The 19,321-nt window shown below is 43.0% G+C and overlaps 1 protein-coding gene across 1 annotated transcript in view; it reads right to left on the bottom strand.

Moving 5' to 3' along the window:
- C5H6orf132 (chromosome 5 C6orf132 homolog) overlaps positions 1 to 19,321 on the bottom strand; it is a 50,386-nt gene that overhangs the window by 15,053 nt on the left and 16,012 nt on the right. Inside the window, exon 2 of the mRNA XM_054980609.1 lies at positions 18,822 to 18,937. Coding sequence (XP_054836584.1) covers positions 18,822 to 18,937 — 116 coding nt within the window. The remainder of the gene's footprint in view (positions 1 to 18,821; positions 18,938 to 19,321) is intronic.

Below are 19,321 nucleotides of genomic sequence, written 5' to 3'. Positions count from 1 at the left end.
TCACAGCAGCTAATTGTGAATACAGAGATATAAGGCAACTGGTAATGCCTGACATACTGGTCTGGCTGGAGACTACAAGAGGACTGTGGAATTCTTTGCACAGAGCTGACATACTGTCAACTTTTAAGTTCTTACTGCTTCAAGCCCCCTGAAGCAATGCACCTGTTCTGTGGCCTAAACATTAAAGATGGTTAGATAAAACCATTACATTAGAAGTTAGATAAAGTTTTCTGATGTGACAAGCTCTCTACTGAACTTCAAGAGACTCATTTACAACTGTTTCATCCAACTACATGAAGTCAACTGGTAAACTGAACAGGTCTTGTGAACAGTGGATGTACAGATTACCATATGTTCTGGTTTAACTCTGTTTTCAAGAAAAGATTTGCTGAATCCCTTAGTTTCTCTATGTCACTTCCATCTTACAGAAACAACATGGTGGCACTTCCCATGTCATCAAACATCAGAGAGATGTTAGGATACTTTAGCCAGGATCCAAAGAATTAACACTAGTTTTATGAGTCCAAGGGAGCTTTGGACATGTTCTTCAAAGTGCAGTCCCACCACCTCCAATCTCATGTAGCCAACTTCTCTTGAAACAGAAGAGACTTCCAAACACTGCTCGTGATAATGGCCCAGAGATAAAGGTATTCAAAGGGGGGGGGGAGTCCAACCTGTCGTTGGGCATGCCTGAAATTGGTCCCTTTATAATGAGTCATATAAGCACAAGAACAATGACACAAAGTCTCTTTTGGAGGTCAGCCATTCTATAAGATTATAAAATGAGTTGTTTAATAAGACACACACTGGTAACAAAGTTCCCTCTATGGGCTTGTATACTGTTTCTTTGCAAGGCTCAGAGAAAACTCATAGTTGATTTATGTTTCCTTTTTTTAAAAAAAACCCTATAATTTCTAAAAATGATGCCCTCTGTCGGGGCACCTGCCCTCTGGAATGAATTGCCCCCGGAGATACGTATGGTCCCTGACCTACACACCTTTCGCCGTGCCCTTAAGACGTTATTGTTCCAACAAGCGGGGCTGGCCTAAATGTGTTTTAAGTGAATTGTCCTGTTTTTAGTTAAATTATTTAATATGTTTATATTTTATATTCTTATTGTTTTATATTTGTATGTTTTACTTTTGCTGTACACCGCCCTGAGTCCTTCGGGAGATGGGCGGTATAAAAATTCAATTAAAGTAAAGCAATTAAAGTAAATTGGAGAAAGTGCTGCCCCAGGAACCTAAAAATGACTATCCAAAATTTCATGCTTGAAAATCTTGGATTTTTGATGTCCACCCCCCACTTCTCCCTTGGTGATAAGGAGTGTTATTTTTGTGTGAAACTCTTGCCCCTGTCAAATAGACAGACTGCTGAACAAGGTCTCCTGCCTTATAATCCAGCCCCAAACAAACCTGCCTCTCTGCTAGTGATTCACTTGAGATCATTGCAAAGAAAGCATTTTATGTTCTTGCTGCTCTCTGAATATATGCTAATGCATTAAAATTATAGGGAGGTCATTGCCAGAAATAAACTTCATGCTTCCTTTTTCCTGGGACAGTTTATTCAGCAGCACCCAGTTTCTGCCTCACCCTTGTTCAACAGGTGCACATTAGATAATTCCTCCAGAGAAACATGATTTTGTTCAAGTATCATATCATATACCACGACTTAAAGTAGCATACTTACAGTTTTTAACAAAAAAAAAGTATGTATTTATCTAAGACTAGCACATCAGGTTGGCTAGATGAATCAACCCTCAGGTAGAACACTCCATGAAAATCTTTAGGACTCAGTAGTACAGCAGCTTGTACTGCTCCCTGTTCAGCACTGGTACACACAACTGGAAATGCAGTTAATTGTGCCTGGAAAATGTTTCCCCACACTCCCACGTTTATCAAGGACATGTGCCCTGTAGAAGCCACATACTGGTACTACATTGGGCCCTTCTCATGCACATGGGCTGGAAGGAGACCAGCAAAAGTAAAGCACATTGCACATTTAAAGATAGCAATTATTTCAAAGTAAACAAGTGGACAAGGGCCATCATCACACGGCCATAAATTTAGCGCCAAACTAGCGCCATCTCCCGCTGAATTCTCACCTTATTCCGGCTCTCTTGCGATTTCGCCATTCTCCCCAATTCACGCTTTGTGACTCTTTATGTCGTCTTTATCCACTTTCATGTGAATGACCTGGATTGACTATGAATGCTTTGCAACACCAAAACGCTCACTCTCCCTGATCATCTGTCTCACCTAACACTGATTCTCCTGCCCTACACTCCCACAAGACCCAGTGCGACCCGCAATTAAGCCTCAAAGTAATTTTTTTTAAACGTCAGCCTTATAGCGCTATAATGCTATAACACTATTCTGCCATAGGTGGGAAACCTCTGCTACCTATCATGGTTGGCTTTTGGGTTGGCCCAGCACAACATTATAATAGAAGAGTGATATAACGCAAATATGCAAAAAAAAATTTTTTTAAAGGGGGCGGGATTTTTAGGGCCCTGTTTCTGGAGGCACTTTGACTGACCGTCAAATTGTGCTTTCCCCCTTTTAATGTGACTGACTGGAAGCGCAAGCAGTCATCAAAAGATGGGAGAATGCGTTCTAATAACGATAACAAAAGAAACGATTTCTAGTGCAAAACTGACAAAATAAGGGCCCGTGTGAAGACGACCAAGAACTTCCAGTGCTTTCTGTAGGAAATGCTTTGCTCTGCAACTTCTCACAAGGTGTAACAATCAGGAAAGTGTTTTGCCTCATCTGAAGGCTTTTCAAGTAATTTACACACCTTTAATTATGATTAACCTAGAAACTTGTGCTTTTCATTGTGCACTTGCTGTCATTTGCCATTTGCAGTACCAAAGAAGACCCAAAGTTTCCCAAACTAAACAGAAAACATAACACCCCACACAAGCCAGAATGACAAAGGGCAGCTTCACAACCATTGCTTGAAACAACATGCAGCCATCCTAGTCCAGTATCCTTCTTTCAAAAGACTGTGTGAAAAAGGTAATAATGGAGGAGGGACGGTGGCATGGTACAGCCAGATCTCGGAATCTAAAGTGGGTTGGTATTTAGATGGGGGAACCTCTAAGGAAGATTCTGTAGAGAAAGTGAATAGCAAGCTACCTCTGTTTCTCACTTGCCTTGAAAGCCCCTTGTTGTGGTCATTATAAGTTGGTTGCAACTTGACAGCACACACGTACATAAAGGGTAATAATAAAACCTTAAAAGCCTTCCTTCTAGCCTATACCAAATGCACAGCAACAAACATGGAGCAGGAAATATTTACTAGTCTTGCTATACAAACCTATCAGTGTATACTTCCTACATATTAGATGTCCTCCTGATAACCTCACATTCTTAATTGCCTTTCCTTCTCATCCACATCAGCCACTTCAATCCTAAAACCGCTCACACCCCCTAAAGGCCTCTTCAGTGAGTGTTTGAATTCACAACAAGCCCGTCCTTCAGCACACACAGCTGCTGCCCATTCATCTCCTATCTTGACATTCTTCAACATGATATTATGAAAGGGTTTGGGGGCTTCCCGCTTACAGAAGACACTGACCGAGGAGGACACGAAAGAGGCTATAGATGCAGAGGCTAGTGAAGCTGTACTTGGAGTGAACAATGGGAACAGAGAAATGTTTTCTCCTTCCTACAAAATATTAGAACTCAAACATGCACAAAAAGGTTGATGGGCAGTAGCTTCCATATAGATAGAAAAAAGTTTTTCTCCACATAATGCATAACTAACAAGTGGAATTCACTGCCCTGGGATCTAATATTAGCCACTAATTTAAATAGCTTTTAAAAAGGGGGAAATAGACAAATTCAGGGGAGATAAGTCCAGAGATGGGTATTGATCTGAATACTAGTTACTGCGGGAGAGGGGGGAGGCACAACATGGGGAAACTGTGCCTTCTAGAAAATCTCACTGGCCACTGTGCAAAACAGGATGCTGGAGTAGATGAACCTTTATTGGCTCCAACAAAGCTCCTTATGAATCTCCTTCCATTCTTTGAATCCCTGTAAACTTTGACTTCCAATTCCAGTAACTGCACATATTCACTTACATTGTACTTCAGGGCACTTCCAAAGGAAGGAATCTGTGAGTGTCACATGCACTGAATCCAGGCACCTGATATTCATAAGCCACATGGAGACTGTGCAGATCTTTATCAAGGTTGCTGCTAGTACTGATGGTTTAGCAGAATTAGCATTCAGGATATGCCTATGATTAGCATGCTAGATGTATGCATCTGATGCACTCATCTATCAATGTGTACCTCAGCAGCAGTATTTGGTTCGTTGTCAGCCAAAGTATCCTTTCCACCTCAGGGTTCCGACAATTCCAGAAGGAAGCCTTGCTCAATCTCACATTATTTCCACACAGAGGTTTTGCTCCGGTTTGATATTTAAACAGGTGCAGGGGTTTGAGGGAGGGGAGAGGCATCCACGCAACATCATCTCCTAACCATCTGCTTTCTGGCTTCCCCCTATTTTGTTGCAATCCTTCCTGAACCGGTTTTAATATGATATTTCTGGAAAGACTGCAGTCAAATGTGTGCATTATTGAAGGACCTACCTGCATAGGCACCATTTTCTTCATGTCAGCCCCCTGCCTTTTCTCTTATGCAATCAGAGGACTTTGGGGGGCTTTTCTAAAAGAACAGTAGAGGAGGGAAGGTGCCATGGTATAGACAGATCTCAGAAGCTAAGCAGTACTTGGATGGCTGATCACTAAAGAAGACTCTGCAGAGGAAGGCACTGGCAAATCACCTCTGCTTCTCACTTGCCTTGAAAGCCCCTTGCTTGGGTTGGCATATGTTGGCTGTGACTTAACGGCATATACACATTCATGCATGCATGCAAAAAAAATTGCTGCAATGGTGCAATAGCATTATAACTTACCTGTTACCACAATCCACTAGCTCCTCTGAATGTCCAGCTTTCATTAAAAAAAAGTATTTACCCCATTTAGTTGCAGAGATATAAAGAGAAATGGCAGTCACAGGGGGCTGAGGCAAGGAAAGCCTGGGGGAAGCTGTCATGTAGATGCTCTGTTGCTATTGTGAACGCCTCTGCATTTGCAGTGGCAATGAGAGCTACACAGAGAATCACTTCACTGCCATGACTGACGCAAGGCCAAGGTCTACCTCTCTTACACTTCAGCCCTTTCTCCTGTAACAGTGGCCGTCGTCACACGGGCATCTCATCCGTTAAATTTACAGCATATAGCGTCCTACCTGTTATCGGCACAGTAACGTTTCTTTGGGTCACCTAATGGCTCTTCGCGCTACCAGCTGTCCACACCGAAGCACTCTGTTCTGTTCTCTCTAACCGCGCAGAAGCAGCTCCTCCCCATTTTTTTTTTTATTATTCTGGCGTTTAATTCCGCTATAACGGAATAACAGCATATAAACATTCCGTTAGAGCAAAACATTACGACCTTTTTGTTTTACCAACTTTGAAATTATATAAATAGCCCTTTGCCCGCAGAAAACTCCCTGTCTGACGTGATCCCCATCGCTGAAGACTCTGCCATGGCGATTGAGTCATTTTTACTTCAGCAAAAAGTTTGCATTGTGTTATGGCGTTATGGCGTTATAAGGACATAATAAAATAAAAAAAAGGGGAGTCGCAGGAAGAAATGGATTCTGGGATTGAAGGGAGGGCATAGGACGTTGCGAGGCGAAATACATCGATGCGAGGCATTCACACTGAGGCACAAAATAGCGCGACTATCAAGCACAAAGCAGAAGAGAGAAAATCGCTACAGTGTTGGAATAAGGTGGGTGTTTGCCGGGAAATAGCGCCATTTTAGCGCTAAATAAAAGCCCGTGTGACGACGGCCAGTATTTCCCAACATTTTTCCATGGATGATCCCTTAAATTAACTTTTCAAATCCTGAGAAACATCTACTTATGAAAATGTTTAAGAGGCCAGAAAAGTTGGTGGTGGGGAGCACAATTCAATTACTGCTATATTATCATCAAGAAAATTTATTTGTAAAGTAAAAAAATGACCTTGATAACTGGGGTATTTCAAGAGATATTTGGAATTTTTCATGGTATTTCAATTTTTTTGTTCATTTATTCCACAATTTCTCATAGAACTCATGACAATGTCCTGTGGAACTACAGTCGGAAAACATTGTATGCTCTGTACTTGAAGAATTGTGCGTTTGTAATTACAGTAGTACCTCCTGGCAGCTACATGCTTAAGGATGGTTGTATTTGTTAAATGTTGCCTTGGACAACAATTTCATCATGTTCCCCCTCTCACTGCAGACTTTCTGCAGGCATTTCACAGGGCTCCTGGGGGCCTATTTCAGAGGCAACAATAGTCTGCTCCATTGACCTTTGGGAGCAACATTTCAAGGAGGGCTACTGGAGGAAGGGGAGATGGGAAGGTTAGTTGCAAAGGATCAAACCCTTTGTTACTTGAACATGCTATTCTTTTATCCAAATGTGCAGACTTCTTTTTGTTCATTTAAAATCTTTTTTTCCTCTGGCTACCCACAAATTAAGCAAGAATATTCTTTACATAATAACACAATGATAAACTTCCTGGTGCTAAAAAACACCAAGTGTTAGGAAACTCATAATAACATCACAACCTTGCAACTGTGTATTATGCAGTAAACACTGGTTACTAAGAAAAACTATAGACGCATCCAAAATGTTGTTGGTTGTATTTTGAAATATGATACCTTGATTTTGCAATTCTAAATGTCACATACATCTTCAGATACTTAGTTAGAATTCTCAAGCTAATATTTAACAAGCGGGGTCCAGACCAAGGTTCAGATATGTTTCCAGGATGGAATTTAGATGCATTTGGGGAATAGTTAACTTGGATCCATTCTAAACCACAATACTACCAACTGTGCTGAAAAGCTGGAGGGGGGTGTCTCAGGACATATAGCCCTTGTTCACTTTTTATACGGAATGCATCTACACTTAACTTGTACATGTGTACATCTGTTTGTATGAAAGAGCAAATGTGTGTTCACTTTACAAATGAAACTGGCCCCCAGTATCTGGATAATTGTGAGGTTTCAATCACACATTCAGCTGTACATGTGTTGACTGTAACAGAAAATTATTCAATGCACATATAAAGAAAAAGCAAGTGTACACTATACACAAACAATATGTGTTCACTGTAACTTGTGAACAGGGCTACAGTGTTGTCTGACTCAAAGTAGAAGTGATATAATGAGCTTGGTCACAACTAGGGTTGCCAGCCTCCAGGTGGTGGCTGGAGATCTCCTGGAATTACAACTGGTCTCCAGGCCACAGAGATCAGTTCACCTGGAGAAAATGGCTGCTTTTGGGGATGGACTCTATAAAATTATGCCATGCCAAGTTCCTTTACCTCCCCAAACCCCACTTTCTCCAGGTTTCACCCCCCAGATCTCCAGGAATTTCCTAACTTGAAGCTGGCAACCCTAGTCACAACAACTGCATCATGGAGTGTGTGTGGAATGGGGTCTTTAATGTACAGTCTTGAGGCCTTGCTTAGAATCCAAAACACTTTAGATTTACATTAAAAAAGAAGAAGACGAGTTGGACGTTGGATTGCTTTGCCTGTGGCCAAAAGCAGTTTTTAACATATATTTTGGCTTTATCTAATAATAAGTAAATCTTGAAAAGAAATACTGGAATTCATTAATAACATGACTGGAGAGTGGTGATAACTTTTAATGAATTTGAAAGTAGTTCTTTGAGGTTATCTAAAGGATACAATACAGGCAATATTAGAACATGTATCACCCCCTCCCTGCCCATCAGAATGGATTAAAAGCACCCAGAACACTGCATTTATGCCCAAATTAGCATAATTTTAAATGATGGGTGTTAATTCCCAGTCTAATAAATGTATTGAAAGATAGACACTTTTAACATATACTGGAAAAGAGTAAAGTATATAAGTATATAATATATATATATAAGTATTTTCTCACGATTGTAGATAATCAATATATAAGTATTTTCTCACGATTGTAGATAATCATTGTATTGATCTTCTGTCTTAAAATATTTATTTGTATTTTCTATTTGTAAAATAAAAAGATATTTTAAAAAATATAAAGATGCTTTAAAAATCATAATGAAAACATTTTAATGTTCTAAAAATTACAGTAACTTCATTGGATGTTACGGCCAACTATATCAAGAGGTTCTCTAAAACATAAAGGGATTTCATACTACTGGTTGCTCTGTAAAAAGTTATCCTGTATCACCCAGAAATTTCTGCACAGAGGTATCTTGAAAGACCTTTGTCACTGTGGAGTACCAAGTTCACTGCTGGTATGAAACAATGTAATTGCTTCTCCCCTGCTTTTATCTGACTCATCAAGAACCACTTTCCCCTCTTAGGATGGCCTCAAACCAGAATTTCAGGCTTGCGGAATGTGAATCATGAGATCTCTGAAGCACCAATCATTCTTTCCAGGACAAACCTCTACGGCAACAGAAAATGGTTCTTTCTTGCCCTATGGGACAGATTGTGGCCCACAGTCCTTTGTGGCAGTATGGGCTGAAAGGTAGTTTGGTCCTCTAAGTGCTGTAGCAAATGACCCTGGGCTCAACACCCTGCTTTACTAGTTTCCCACAGAAAAGCGTCAAATTCCAACCAGTTGCTTGAGCCCTTCTGCTGTCAGGTCAGTACTAAATGCCGGTTGTACAAGGTAAGAATCCATCTCCTCTGACAAAACAGCTCTTTCTCTCACCTTTTTGTTGAAAGGTTTTATTGAGTCACAACTTCATATGATATAGAAGATCAAGATCTCCTCCCATTTTAGTTTTTCCTCCCTGGCTGATTTGTTCAGGGAAGAGGGTAAGAGGGGATGTTTAATCTTTTAGGCACTGTTTGCCTAATGTAACCTCCCCCCCCCCCTAAACTGTTACTAACAGGACAAAGTACAGGCACCAAAGGAATACCTGTGCCCACCCCTCTTCTCAGTAGAGCTGCTGCTACTGCTAACAATAACAGCAGCAGCAGCACTTGTATGCTGCTCTTCTAGACAGATTAGTGCCCCATGCAGAGCGATGAACAAAGTCAGTGTTATTGCTATCCCCACAATACAGCTGGGGCTGAGAGGAGTGGCTTACCCAAGACTACCTGTCGAACTCATGACAGTAGTGGGATCTGAACCAGAAGAGTGCTTATTTGCAGCCCAACCACTTAATCACTAACCCACAGCAGCTGGGGTGTGACATGGATATAGGAAGCACCACTTCCCAGATCACATTAGCACCCCATGCAGTTCTTTGAAACAAAAAGGCAGGAGATTCTTACCAAACAATCCTGAATCTATAATCCAAAATATATCAGATCATTCAACTTGAATTTGTCTTTCCATGTTTTTACCTTTCTCTGTTACGTAGTTTTTAACAATTTACCCATGTTGTATTTCATATTGTAAACAGTTTTGAAAATAATTGAAATAAAAATAATTTTGGTTGTTGGGGGTTTTCCGGGCTGTATTGCCGTGGTCTTGGCATTGTAGTTCCTGACGTTTCGCCAGCAGCTGTGGCTGGCATCTTCAGAGGTGTAGCACCCGACAGAAAAGAGGCATAATGAAAACATTAGTGGATCGTGCAAGACGGATATGTGAGCCGCGCTTTCTCAATGAGGAAATTAATCATCTAAACCACGCACTTCAGGCAAATGGCTACTCCAGAAATGAAATCCGAAGAGCAATCAAACCCAGGATGAATCAAACAACCAAGGAAAAACAGTCACCTACAGGAAAAGTGTTTTTGCCATATATCAAAGGAATTACTGATCAGATGGGAAAGCTTATGGAAAAGCATAACCTTCAAGCAGTATTCAGACCCACCCGAAAAATACAACAGATGCTACAATCAGCAAAAGACAGCAGAGACCCCCTCACCTCTGCAGGAGTATACCGTATACCCTGCAGCTGTGGACAAGTTTACATCGGGACCACAAAGCGTAGCATCCAGACAAGAATAAAAGAACATGAAAGACACTGCAGACTTGGACAGCCTGAAAAATCAGCAGTGGCTGAACATAGCCTAACTCAAACAGGGCACAGTATCTTATTCCAGGACACCAAAATACTGGACAACACTTCCAACTACTTTGTCAGACTGCACAGGGAAGCCATTGAAATTCACAAGCATAAGCAAAACTTCAACAGGAAAGAAGAAACCTTAAGAATGAACAGAGCATGGGCTCCAGTTCTGAAAAACACCAGGCCAACAAAACACTCCACACCCGACAATAGCCCTGCAGAGAAGATTAGCACATCAAGCACCAATCCATATGCAAAAGAACCTCCTCAGGTTACAGTGAAGCCTCCCGCCATTAGCATTCCACACCCTGGGAAACTCTTACAGAATGACTCAGCTCAACCCCACCCCTCCTGAGTAGATACAAATGACCTACATCTTTTCCACACTGTGACACTGAGAGATCTCTGTCTTTTGGTGCTACACCTCTGAAGATGCCAGCCACAGCTGCTGGCGAAACGTCAGGAACTACAATGCCAAGACCACGGCAATACAGCCCGGAAAACCCCCAACAACCATCGTTCTCCGGCCGTGAAAGCCTTCGACAATACAAAAATAATTTTTTTTAAAAAAAGGCAGGAGATTCTGAACACAGATGTCCCAGATCACATGTTGCTTGGTCCTCAGTTTGGTTTAAAGCTCACTAGTTCCTCCCCTCTACGCCCCCTCAATTGCTATGTTCTCCTCTCTGAAGTGAAGCTACAGAAGTGGAGCCTTGGCTATGCAAGCAGAGATGCAAATGGCAGATATTTGCACAGCACATTTGTTCACTGTTTCATCTGTGTGATTGTTCCCCTGATTCAACCAGGGGTTCTGTGGCAGGTAAGAAGCCCCCTTGCCAAAACCAGTGCCTCACCTTCCCTGCACAGCAAATCAGTTTGGGGAAGGGGTGGAGGAGATATATACTACAATGCAGAAGTGCCTTCCATATTAGATATGCATTGGCCATATGTAAATCTGCAGCTGGGGACACTGCTCGAGCAATACATGTTGCTCAGAATGCTACTTGTTTCCTAATAAAATATTTAAAAAATACTTCCTGGATGCCATACTACCAGTGTGCAAGGCTAATGCCAAGTTCAATATGCATAGTAGGGTGTGGCAAGGAAATTTCAGTCTTATGGGAGATTTTTTTCAAGATAAAGGAATATGCAAGGGTTACTGTCCAGTATTGGGTGTACACAGTTTCCAGAGCACTTCAAATATTTGCTCACTTTTATACCCATAGCTGTTGGTCAAACCCTCATTCCTTTGTGATGCAAGACTGTATGGAGGTTAATTCCTGCATAAGGGCAGGGCTTGCGGCTCAAAGATTTCAGATACATAAAAGGTTAGAGACATCGGCTGGGTCTCACGTACTTCATATTTCATTCTTGTTTACCTATTTAACCCATGATTTAAGGGCACTCACCATACAATGCATTCAAAGGCATAAACAAAGCCACCAAAGCCACTCTGCACAGAAAAGCAAATTCTGGAGGAGCAGAGAAACAGAACAGGGGAAGAGTAACTTTCTCCCTACTGCTCACTCATTTCTCTCTGTGACATTCCAGAAGATAAAAGTGCAAGGATAAACCCCCCCCCCCCCAATCTGGAACCAAGAAACATCATTGGCAATACAAGGTTTTACCACTTGAATTCAGATGCCAGACATCATGGAGCAGCATTTGGAAACAGCATGCTACAGGGCCATGATTTTAAGACTGCTTATGAATGATGTGCCAGAGACCCTAGCTCTTGAGTGCTTAGTGCAAAGATTTTGTACCACATCCACTTTTGGCATGCCAGCCCCCTTGCTGGAGAGACCAGCTCTCTTTCTGAAGTAAGATAAGCCAGCTAGCATACAGTGGATTTGAGAGGCCTTTAAAAGGCAGCAATTTCTCCATTGCAGCCACAGTCCGCTTATCGTAAATTACCTAGGCTGTCCTTCAGCAGTAAAACATTATTCACTGTAATAAAAATGGTGCCCCCCCAGCCCCCCGCTTGATGCCTCCATGGGCTTTTTACAACGCCACTTCCCAAACCTCTTGGGAATTGAAATGAGATTTCACAATAATGCTAGGAAAGCACCCTTAAAAAAAATAATAAACTGGATGGGGGTGCGGGCATGCCTCGGACAGAGTTGAGAGAGACCATAAGAATTGCTTGGCAAAGAGGGACAGCATTCCGGAAAGGCAAGAAACAAGGAAGTGGGTGTGGTTAAGAGGGGGCGGTCTCTTTGTGAATCGGTTCTATTTGTTCACATTCATGGTGAGAACTGCGCAAGAGAAGCATTGGAAAGCATGACAAACTCGTCGGAGGTGCAGCGCAGCAGATTAGAAAGAATGGTGGGACTGAGGTGAGAGTATGTGAACAGCCCTCTGAGAAGCGCATAAGTGGCAGGAAAATAGCGGCAAACTTGAGCCGTGTGGATTCGGCCAGTGTCACATCTAATGTTCCAGAATGAAAAGGAAAGAGCGGAGCTTATTTTTCAGGATGAAATACACACACATGTTTTTATGGTTCAGTTAGTCATCAAGTAATGGCTAACTTGTTTGAAACAATTCCAAAGCAGTAGCTGTGTTGGTTTGTTGCAGCAAAATAAACATATGATAACGACTGAAAAAAAATGCTATTCCAACTCCAGCAGAGAATTTTGTGGAGTAGAGCCCACTTCTTCAGATGCAATGTAGTTGTCTTACCACCACCCCAAGGCTGGACAAGGTCTTGGGGTTTCTTATTGCTGAAACATTTCCTGCACTGAAGAGGAAAAAGAGAAAAGCCAGGACCAGCTTTTTGCTTTGAGAAAGACTGTGATGGTGTTTGGTTTTCATTTCAAAAGAAAGGGGAGTGTTTGTTCCTTGCACGATCCCAGACAGTGATTTCCAGGCTCAGAGATATAAGAAAATCTGGTCACAGCTGTGATGCACCCACTTGGGATATGTTTAACACTTTCCTAGTCAGCCAGCTGGTAGGGAACAGCCCCAAGCTCCCTGTTGTTCTTCTGTTTCATTCAAGACTCTTTGGACTCAAGATCAAGCAAATGCTAGGAATCACATGGGCAGGCACCATGTTGGGGATTACTTATTGCTTTTGCATATATTAACTGACAAACTCCAATTCATTCTTGACAACCATATAATAGATACAGAGAAACTGCATTCTTACCACACAAAGGCACGTGCATGATGCAAGACAACAACGTGTATTTTATAGTTCAACACTGAATATCACATAATCATATCAGTGTGTTTGCATACTGCTAATGCAGAGAAGAGCCCCATAAAGCAAAAGATTCAGACAGCAGATGTGAAGTCATGTTATTGAGTTCAGGACACCATTTTCAGATTGGGAGTTTGTCTAATCTAGCAACATATATTGCTCCAAGAAATTACGTGATTCTTGTTTGTCTGTAACTGCAAAAATGTAGTTAAATTGCAGACCCTTTCTCATGATAAACATGCTGTTCTTTCATCTAGGAGCAGGGATTTCCAAGTGTTAGACATTCTGCCTGTTGCTCAGAGAATTTGGAGTGAGCAGCGGAGAATGTTAAACTGGTGTGCTTCTCCAATAGACCCGCATCTGATGCTTCTTGTTATAGTCAGCACTCAGCATGAATGGAGAAAAGGATGGGAGAACAGACTGTTGAAGCAGTAGGTCAGGAGCCTCTGCTGCATCATATTCTATTTCTGCTTCTGTCTGTGGTTCCTCACAGTCTCAGCAACCATATATAGGGGTAAGAACTCCATATATATGGAACAGCACTGGATATGGATAAGAAAGGAATAATAACAACATTAATAAAATTCAATTTAAATACTGCCCTTTAGGACAACTTGACACCCACTCAGAGTGGTTTACAAAGTGTGTTATGATGACTAGGAGTGTGCACTCCAAAAATATTCGAATTTCCCGCTTTGGGTTTACCTGAAGTGGGAAAAAAATTCGGGAATACCCCAAACTCGAAGCAGGCCTGCAGCAGCTGGCAGGGTGGCGGGGAAGGCTGGAGCCACCTCCTCCAGTCCTTCCTGCTCCTCAAATGGCCGTGGCTGAAGTTTAAAGGGATCTGCTGCTTGCAAGAGACAGGGAAAGGGCCCTTTAAACTCAGGCCCCGAAACTTCCTGAAGCTACCTGAATGCTTCAGGAAGCTTTGATTCGGGATTTCCAAATCTGATTTGGGAATCCCGAATCTTTACAGATCGGGTCCAATTTGGGTATTTTACCCAAATTGGAAACCCAAAGCGCACACCCCTAGTCATGACAATCACCCTGTGAGGTGAGTGGGGCTGAGAAAGCTCCAAGAAGCTGTGACTGACCCAAGGTCACCCAGCTGGCTTCAAGCAGAGAAGTGGGGAATCAAACCCAGTTCTCCAGATTACAGTCCTGCTGCACCAACTAGAAGACAGGGAACCTGACAGGGAAATCAGATTTTGTTAGTTTCAGGTGGGGAGGCATGTTGGTCTGTCATAGAAGGGTCCAGTAGCACTTTAGAGACCAACTAAGACCAACTAGACTTCCAGAGTAAGACCTTCTGAGAGTCAAAGCCATTTGCCTTTTGTAACAGCCAAGTGACCTGTCAGCACCATAAAGCAGTTCTTCATTGAATTTAAATATATCCTTCTAAATTTAACCATCCTGGTTCCAGCTTGTACTACAAGCAGCAGATCTGTCATGGGCAGCAGTTCTATCATTTGTATTTAGTAAAAATGAGTCAGTTTGGCACACAGCAACCCATGACCAAGTTTCCAAGGGCCAAGAAGCTAATTAAATGGAGCCCAGCCACAGAATACAGTGTCATAAACAAGTTTGTGTATCGTCTGCAGTTGAATGGAAACAGAATTCTGCACTAAGGGAACTAGAATTTTATGTCTTTATAAATTAGGTAATATAAACTAAGGACTTTGCTTATTGGAAAAAGAAAGGACGCTGAATTCGTACCAAATTCTATACTTTATTTCTGCATTTGCACAGGATCTGCATGGCCTTAATTTTGGTGTATCTGTTATATTTAGGTGCCTTCCCACACATTTAACCCCAGAAGGGTATCATTGCTACTAAAATAGCAGCTTGACTATGGCAGCATTCAGACATCATGAACAAACCAAACTAACAAAATGTCATATGAAGAAGAATCTGCCAGGTTACTTCCAGGGCTTGAATGTTGCCTCTCCTTCCTCCTCTCATGTGTAGAGCCCAAATGGAAGACTGTTACCTCTGAATTGGTACACTTTAATAAATACCAAGTTTTGGGGGGGGGAGTCCCCTAGAAACTGGTTTCTAAGTCACTTATTTATTTATTTCATTTTTAAACCCGCCCTCCCCACAAGCGGGCTCAGGGCAAGGTACAACATTGATTAAAATACAACTTAAAATCAAATCATAGCAGAGGTTGTTGAGGGCAGGTACAACAAAATCCCCTATGCAGAAAGGCTATGTCTATTCCCTTTTGGAGAGGTAGAGTCTGCAGAGCACATGTTCTTCAGTTGCCCATTCTATGGAGATGTTTGTTTAAAAATTATTACTCCACTATTAGACAGGATTCCCAGTCATATAACTACAAATAAAGCAAAGCTCTGCTGGCTCTTAGCTGATAAAAACCACACGATCACATGGCAAGTAGCCAGATTCTGTACATTAATTTTTAAACGGCATGAAATGTATTTTAAAAGTTCTTAAATAACTGATGATTTTTCTTTTTATTGATAAGTGGTTTGGTAACATAATTTTTGTATATTGGTCTTGGTACTGTAATAAAAAAATGATGAATCATAAAAACAGATAAAATACTGTACCCCTTTCAGGGCACCCAGCGTTAGTGGACTCTCCATACCCCTTGTAGAGGGAGACCGGTGGAAGGCTTGGCAATGATGGGCTAAAATTAGCCTCTGGGGAACATACAGGGGGAAACGGTACCTTAGGTATGCTTGTCCCAGTCCATTTAGGGCTTTATAGGTCAAAACCAACACGTTGAACTGGATCCAGAATTCTACTGGGAGCCAGTGAAGCTGCTGCAAGATAGGCGTAATGTGTGTCCTACACAAAGCTCCAGTTAAGACACATGCAGCAGCATTCTGGACCTGTTGAAGTCTCCAGATCAAGCCCAAGAGCAGTCCTATGTACAGCGAGTTACAGTAGTCTAACCTGGAGGTGACCATTGCATGGATCACTGTCATTAGGTCCTGGGCCGAGAGGTAGGGCGCCAGTTGCTGGGCCTGCCGAAAGTGGAAAAAGGCCACCCGAGCCACAGCCGCGATCTGGCCCTCCATAGATGAGGAGGAATCCAGAATCGTGCCCAAACTCCTAAGCGATGGTATGGGCAAAAGTGGTGCCCCCCCCCCCAAGGTTGGGAGAAGGATCCCTGCCTCCGACAGTCCACGGCCCAAGTACAGGACTTCCATCTTCGCGGGATTCAGCTTCAGCCTGCTCTGTTCTACCCACCCAGACACAGCCTCCAGGGCTCTCAACAGGATGTCAGGGGCAGAATCAGGTCGGCCTCCCATCAACAGATACAGCTGAGTGTCATCTGCCAATTGATGACAACCCAGTCCGAAACTCTGCACCAACTGGGTGAGGGGGCACATATAAAGATTGAACAACAGGGGAGAGAGTATCATCCCCTGTGGGACGCCGCACTCCAAAGGTTGGCATGCAGACAGTCACTCCCCTGTCCCCGACTGTGGAAGAAAGCAACAAACCACTGCAAGGCCGTCCCATGAATCCCTACATTGGCGAGGCGGTGGGCCAACAACTCATGGTCAACCATGCCAAATGCTGCTGAAAGGTCTAACAAGATGAGCAGCGCCAACCCACCCCGATCCAGGTGCCTACGAAGATCGCCCGTGAGGGCAACCAACACTGTCTCTGCCCCATGACCTGAACAGAACCTGGACTGGTATGGGTCCAGGACAGAGGTCTCTTCCAGGAACACCTGTAGCTGATCCCCCACCGCCCACTCAATCACCTTTCCCAAGAACGGGAGGTTCGATACCGGGTGGTAACTGAACGGGTCAGTGGGGTCCAAAGATGGTTTGGACTTAAAACACGGCCATGATTGAGGCTGAATTCAGACACTGCAAATACATGTAGGATCTGCATGCAATTCAGGATGCCAACAACCTGGAGAAAAAATGCCCTGCCCCTTGAACAGAGCCTTAATGGATGCAATTTACCAGGCTATATGATTTACCTTTGGGCCATTAAAAGCTTTAGCAGGGCCCGTTTCCATACATGAAACCTTTGTTAAAGGACCAAGACATATTTTCTCCAGGTCATTGGCAAGACTACATGCAAATGGAGGAATAACCTAAGAATAAACCTGGCTAATTCTCGTCATGAACAGAGCAAGGTTTTGCTTGTGATGTCTGGATTCAGCCACAGCCTTGTCTGTCTTATCATTCCAGCACATGAGCATCCATTCCCACATATCTCCTACTTCTCTTTTTCTTTCTACCTCTTCTGTGAGTCATTCATTCTATTAATCTGAGGCAGCACTGAGGCAAGATTACAAAACGATGACACAACCAGCAGTGATCATCTCAACAAAATGTATGAACACCCTGACCTAGATTCATTTCCATTGCATTTGCAGGAAAGATCCCATCCTGTTAACAAAGTTTCAGAGTAATTTGTGCTGAAGATATTCCCCATGCTTCGCCTACACTGTCTTGCTTAATAAACTTTAAGCATAATCCTCCAGGAAATTGCCCTGCAATTTTGTTTCATTTTGTGCTCCCCTTTTTTCCTTTTTGCAAGACAGTACGAAAAGTTCTGAGGCGACATCACTCACAGCAAAGCCATTTCTCAGCACATGACAGTCTGCTGGCTGCATTTTCCATTCTCTACATACAATTTTGTCAAGACTTTCTCCTAAACATATACAGCACACAAAATTCTATGCCATAGACAGTACTTATAAACACAGGTCTAGCATTAAAAAAGATGTCTGACTTGGATACAAAATAGCCTAAGCCAAGTCATGCTCCAGGGCAACAATCTACCCACCTTTCCCCTCGCACTGCAGCCTTCTGTGCCTTCCAAAATTGTGCTCCTGCAGGTCAGTGACCTGAAGGAATAGTGCAGGAAGCAAATAGTATTCAGCGGCAGGAATGGAGAATCAGCAAAAACCTCCCTCTCTTCCACAGCAGAAGGGAAAAATTATTCTATGTGCTGATACTGCATAATAAAGTTGTCTCCCAGAATTGCAACTGATCTTCAGACGACAGAGATCAGTTCCCTGGAGAATATGGCTGCTTTAGAGGGTGGAATCTATAGCATTATACCACGCTGATGTCTAGGGTTGCCAGTCCCTCTTAACCTCCTGGCAGTGGACTGGCTCCTTGTGATGGGGGATACACGCGTGCTCCCGCAAGTGCAATGACATCACTTCCGGGAAGTGATGTCGTGATGCCCCCCCTGGGAGCGCGCCCATGCAGGCCCCTTTTGGGCTGCTCCTCAGCAGCCCCGATCTGGGCCAAAACAGGCCCGATCCAGGCAGCTGCTGCGCATGGGAGCACGCAGCGCCACAGAGGAGTGCGCACAGAAAGTGCATGCCCCCCTGCTGGCCACCCACACCGGGGGTCTGGCATCCCTATTGATGTCCCTCCCCTCTCCAAACCCTGCCATCCCAAGTCTCCAACCCCCACATCCAAAGTCAGATCAAAAACATTATCATATCTTTCACTTTGTGTCTCATTTTACAGAAGTAACATGGCAGTAATGTTTCATATACATTGTGCAAACTGAACACAGGTCAAACCCAGAGCATATAGGAAATACTCACAAGGGGTAAGAAAGTCAATAGAGGTCGGACTCTTGGCCGTGGCTTCAATGTTGCTGTTCCAGAATCTGTTACTGTCCCAAAGCGACTGTCTCCATAGTATATGCCATCTATATCACCTAAACCAAAAGAGAAACAAGTAAATAGTAAAAAGCAACCAAATACAAACATTTCTTCAAGATGCGTGAAACCCATTACATCTCCTTAGGTGGGGGATAATAAGCAGAATTCTGGGGGCTTATGTAAGAGTTATTGCATCTTAAGCCACTATTTAGAATAAGACAAGTGGGGGACCTGCAAGGACATCTAATTTCCCCTTCCCATGCTATTTCCTCTTTCCCTTCCCAGAAAACCCAAATAGCCTCTTCCTTTTTCCTCCTTCCTTCGCTCCTTCTCACTCACCAGCGAATCTACCATTATCTGCTCCCAGGTCTTCAGCTTTCCCCCCTTTCATCCCCCTGGCAGTGAGGTGCTGGCTACCGGGTCAGGATAGTTGCATGTTG

Source organism: Eublepharis macularius, chromosome 5 (genome assembly GCF_028583425.1).
Source record: "Eublepharis macularius isolate TG4126 chromosome 5, MPM_Emac_v1.0, whole genome shotgun sequence".
Classification (NCBI taxonomy): Eukaryota; Metazoa; Chordata; class Lepidosauria; order Squamata; family Eublepharidae; genus Eublepharis; species Eublepharis macularius.
The sequence above is the reverse complement of the archived record's forward strand: the minus strand, read 5'-3'. Positions and strand labels throughout refer to the sequence as shown.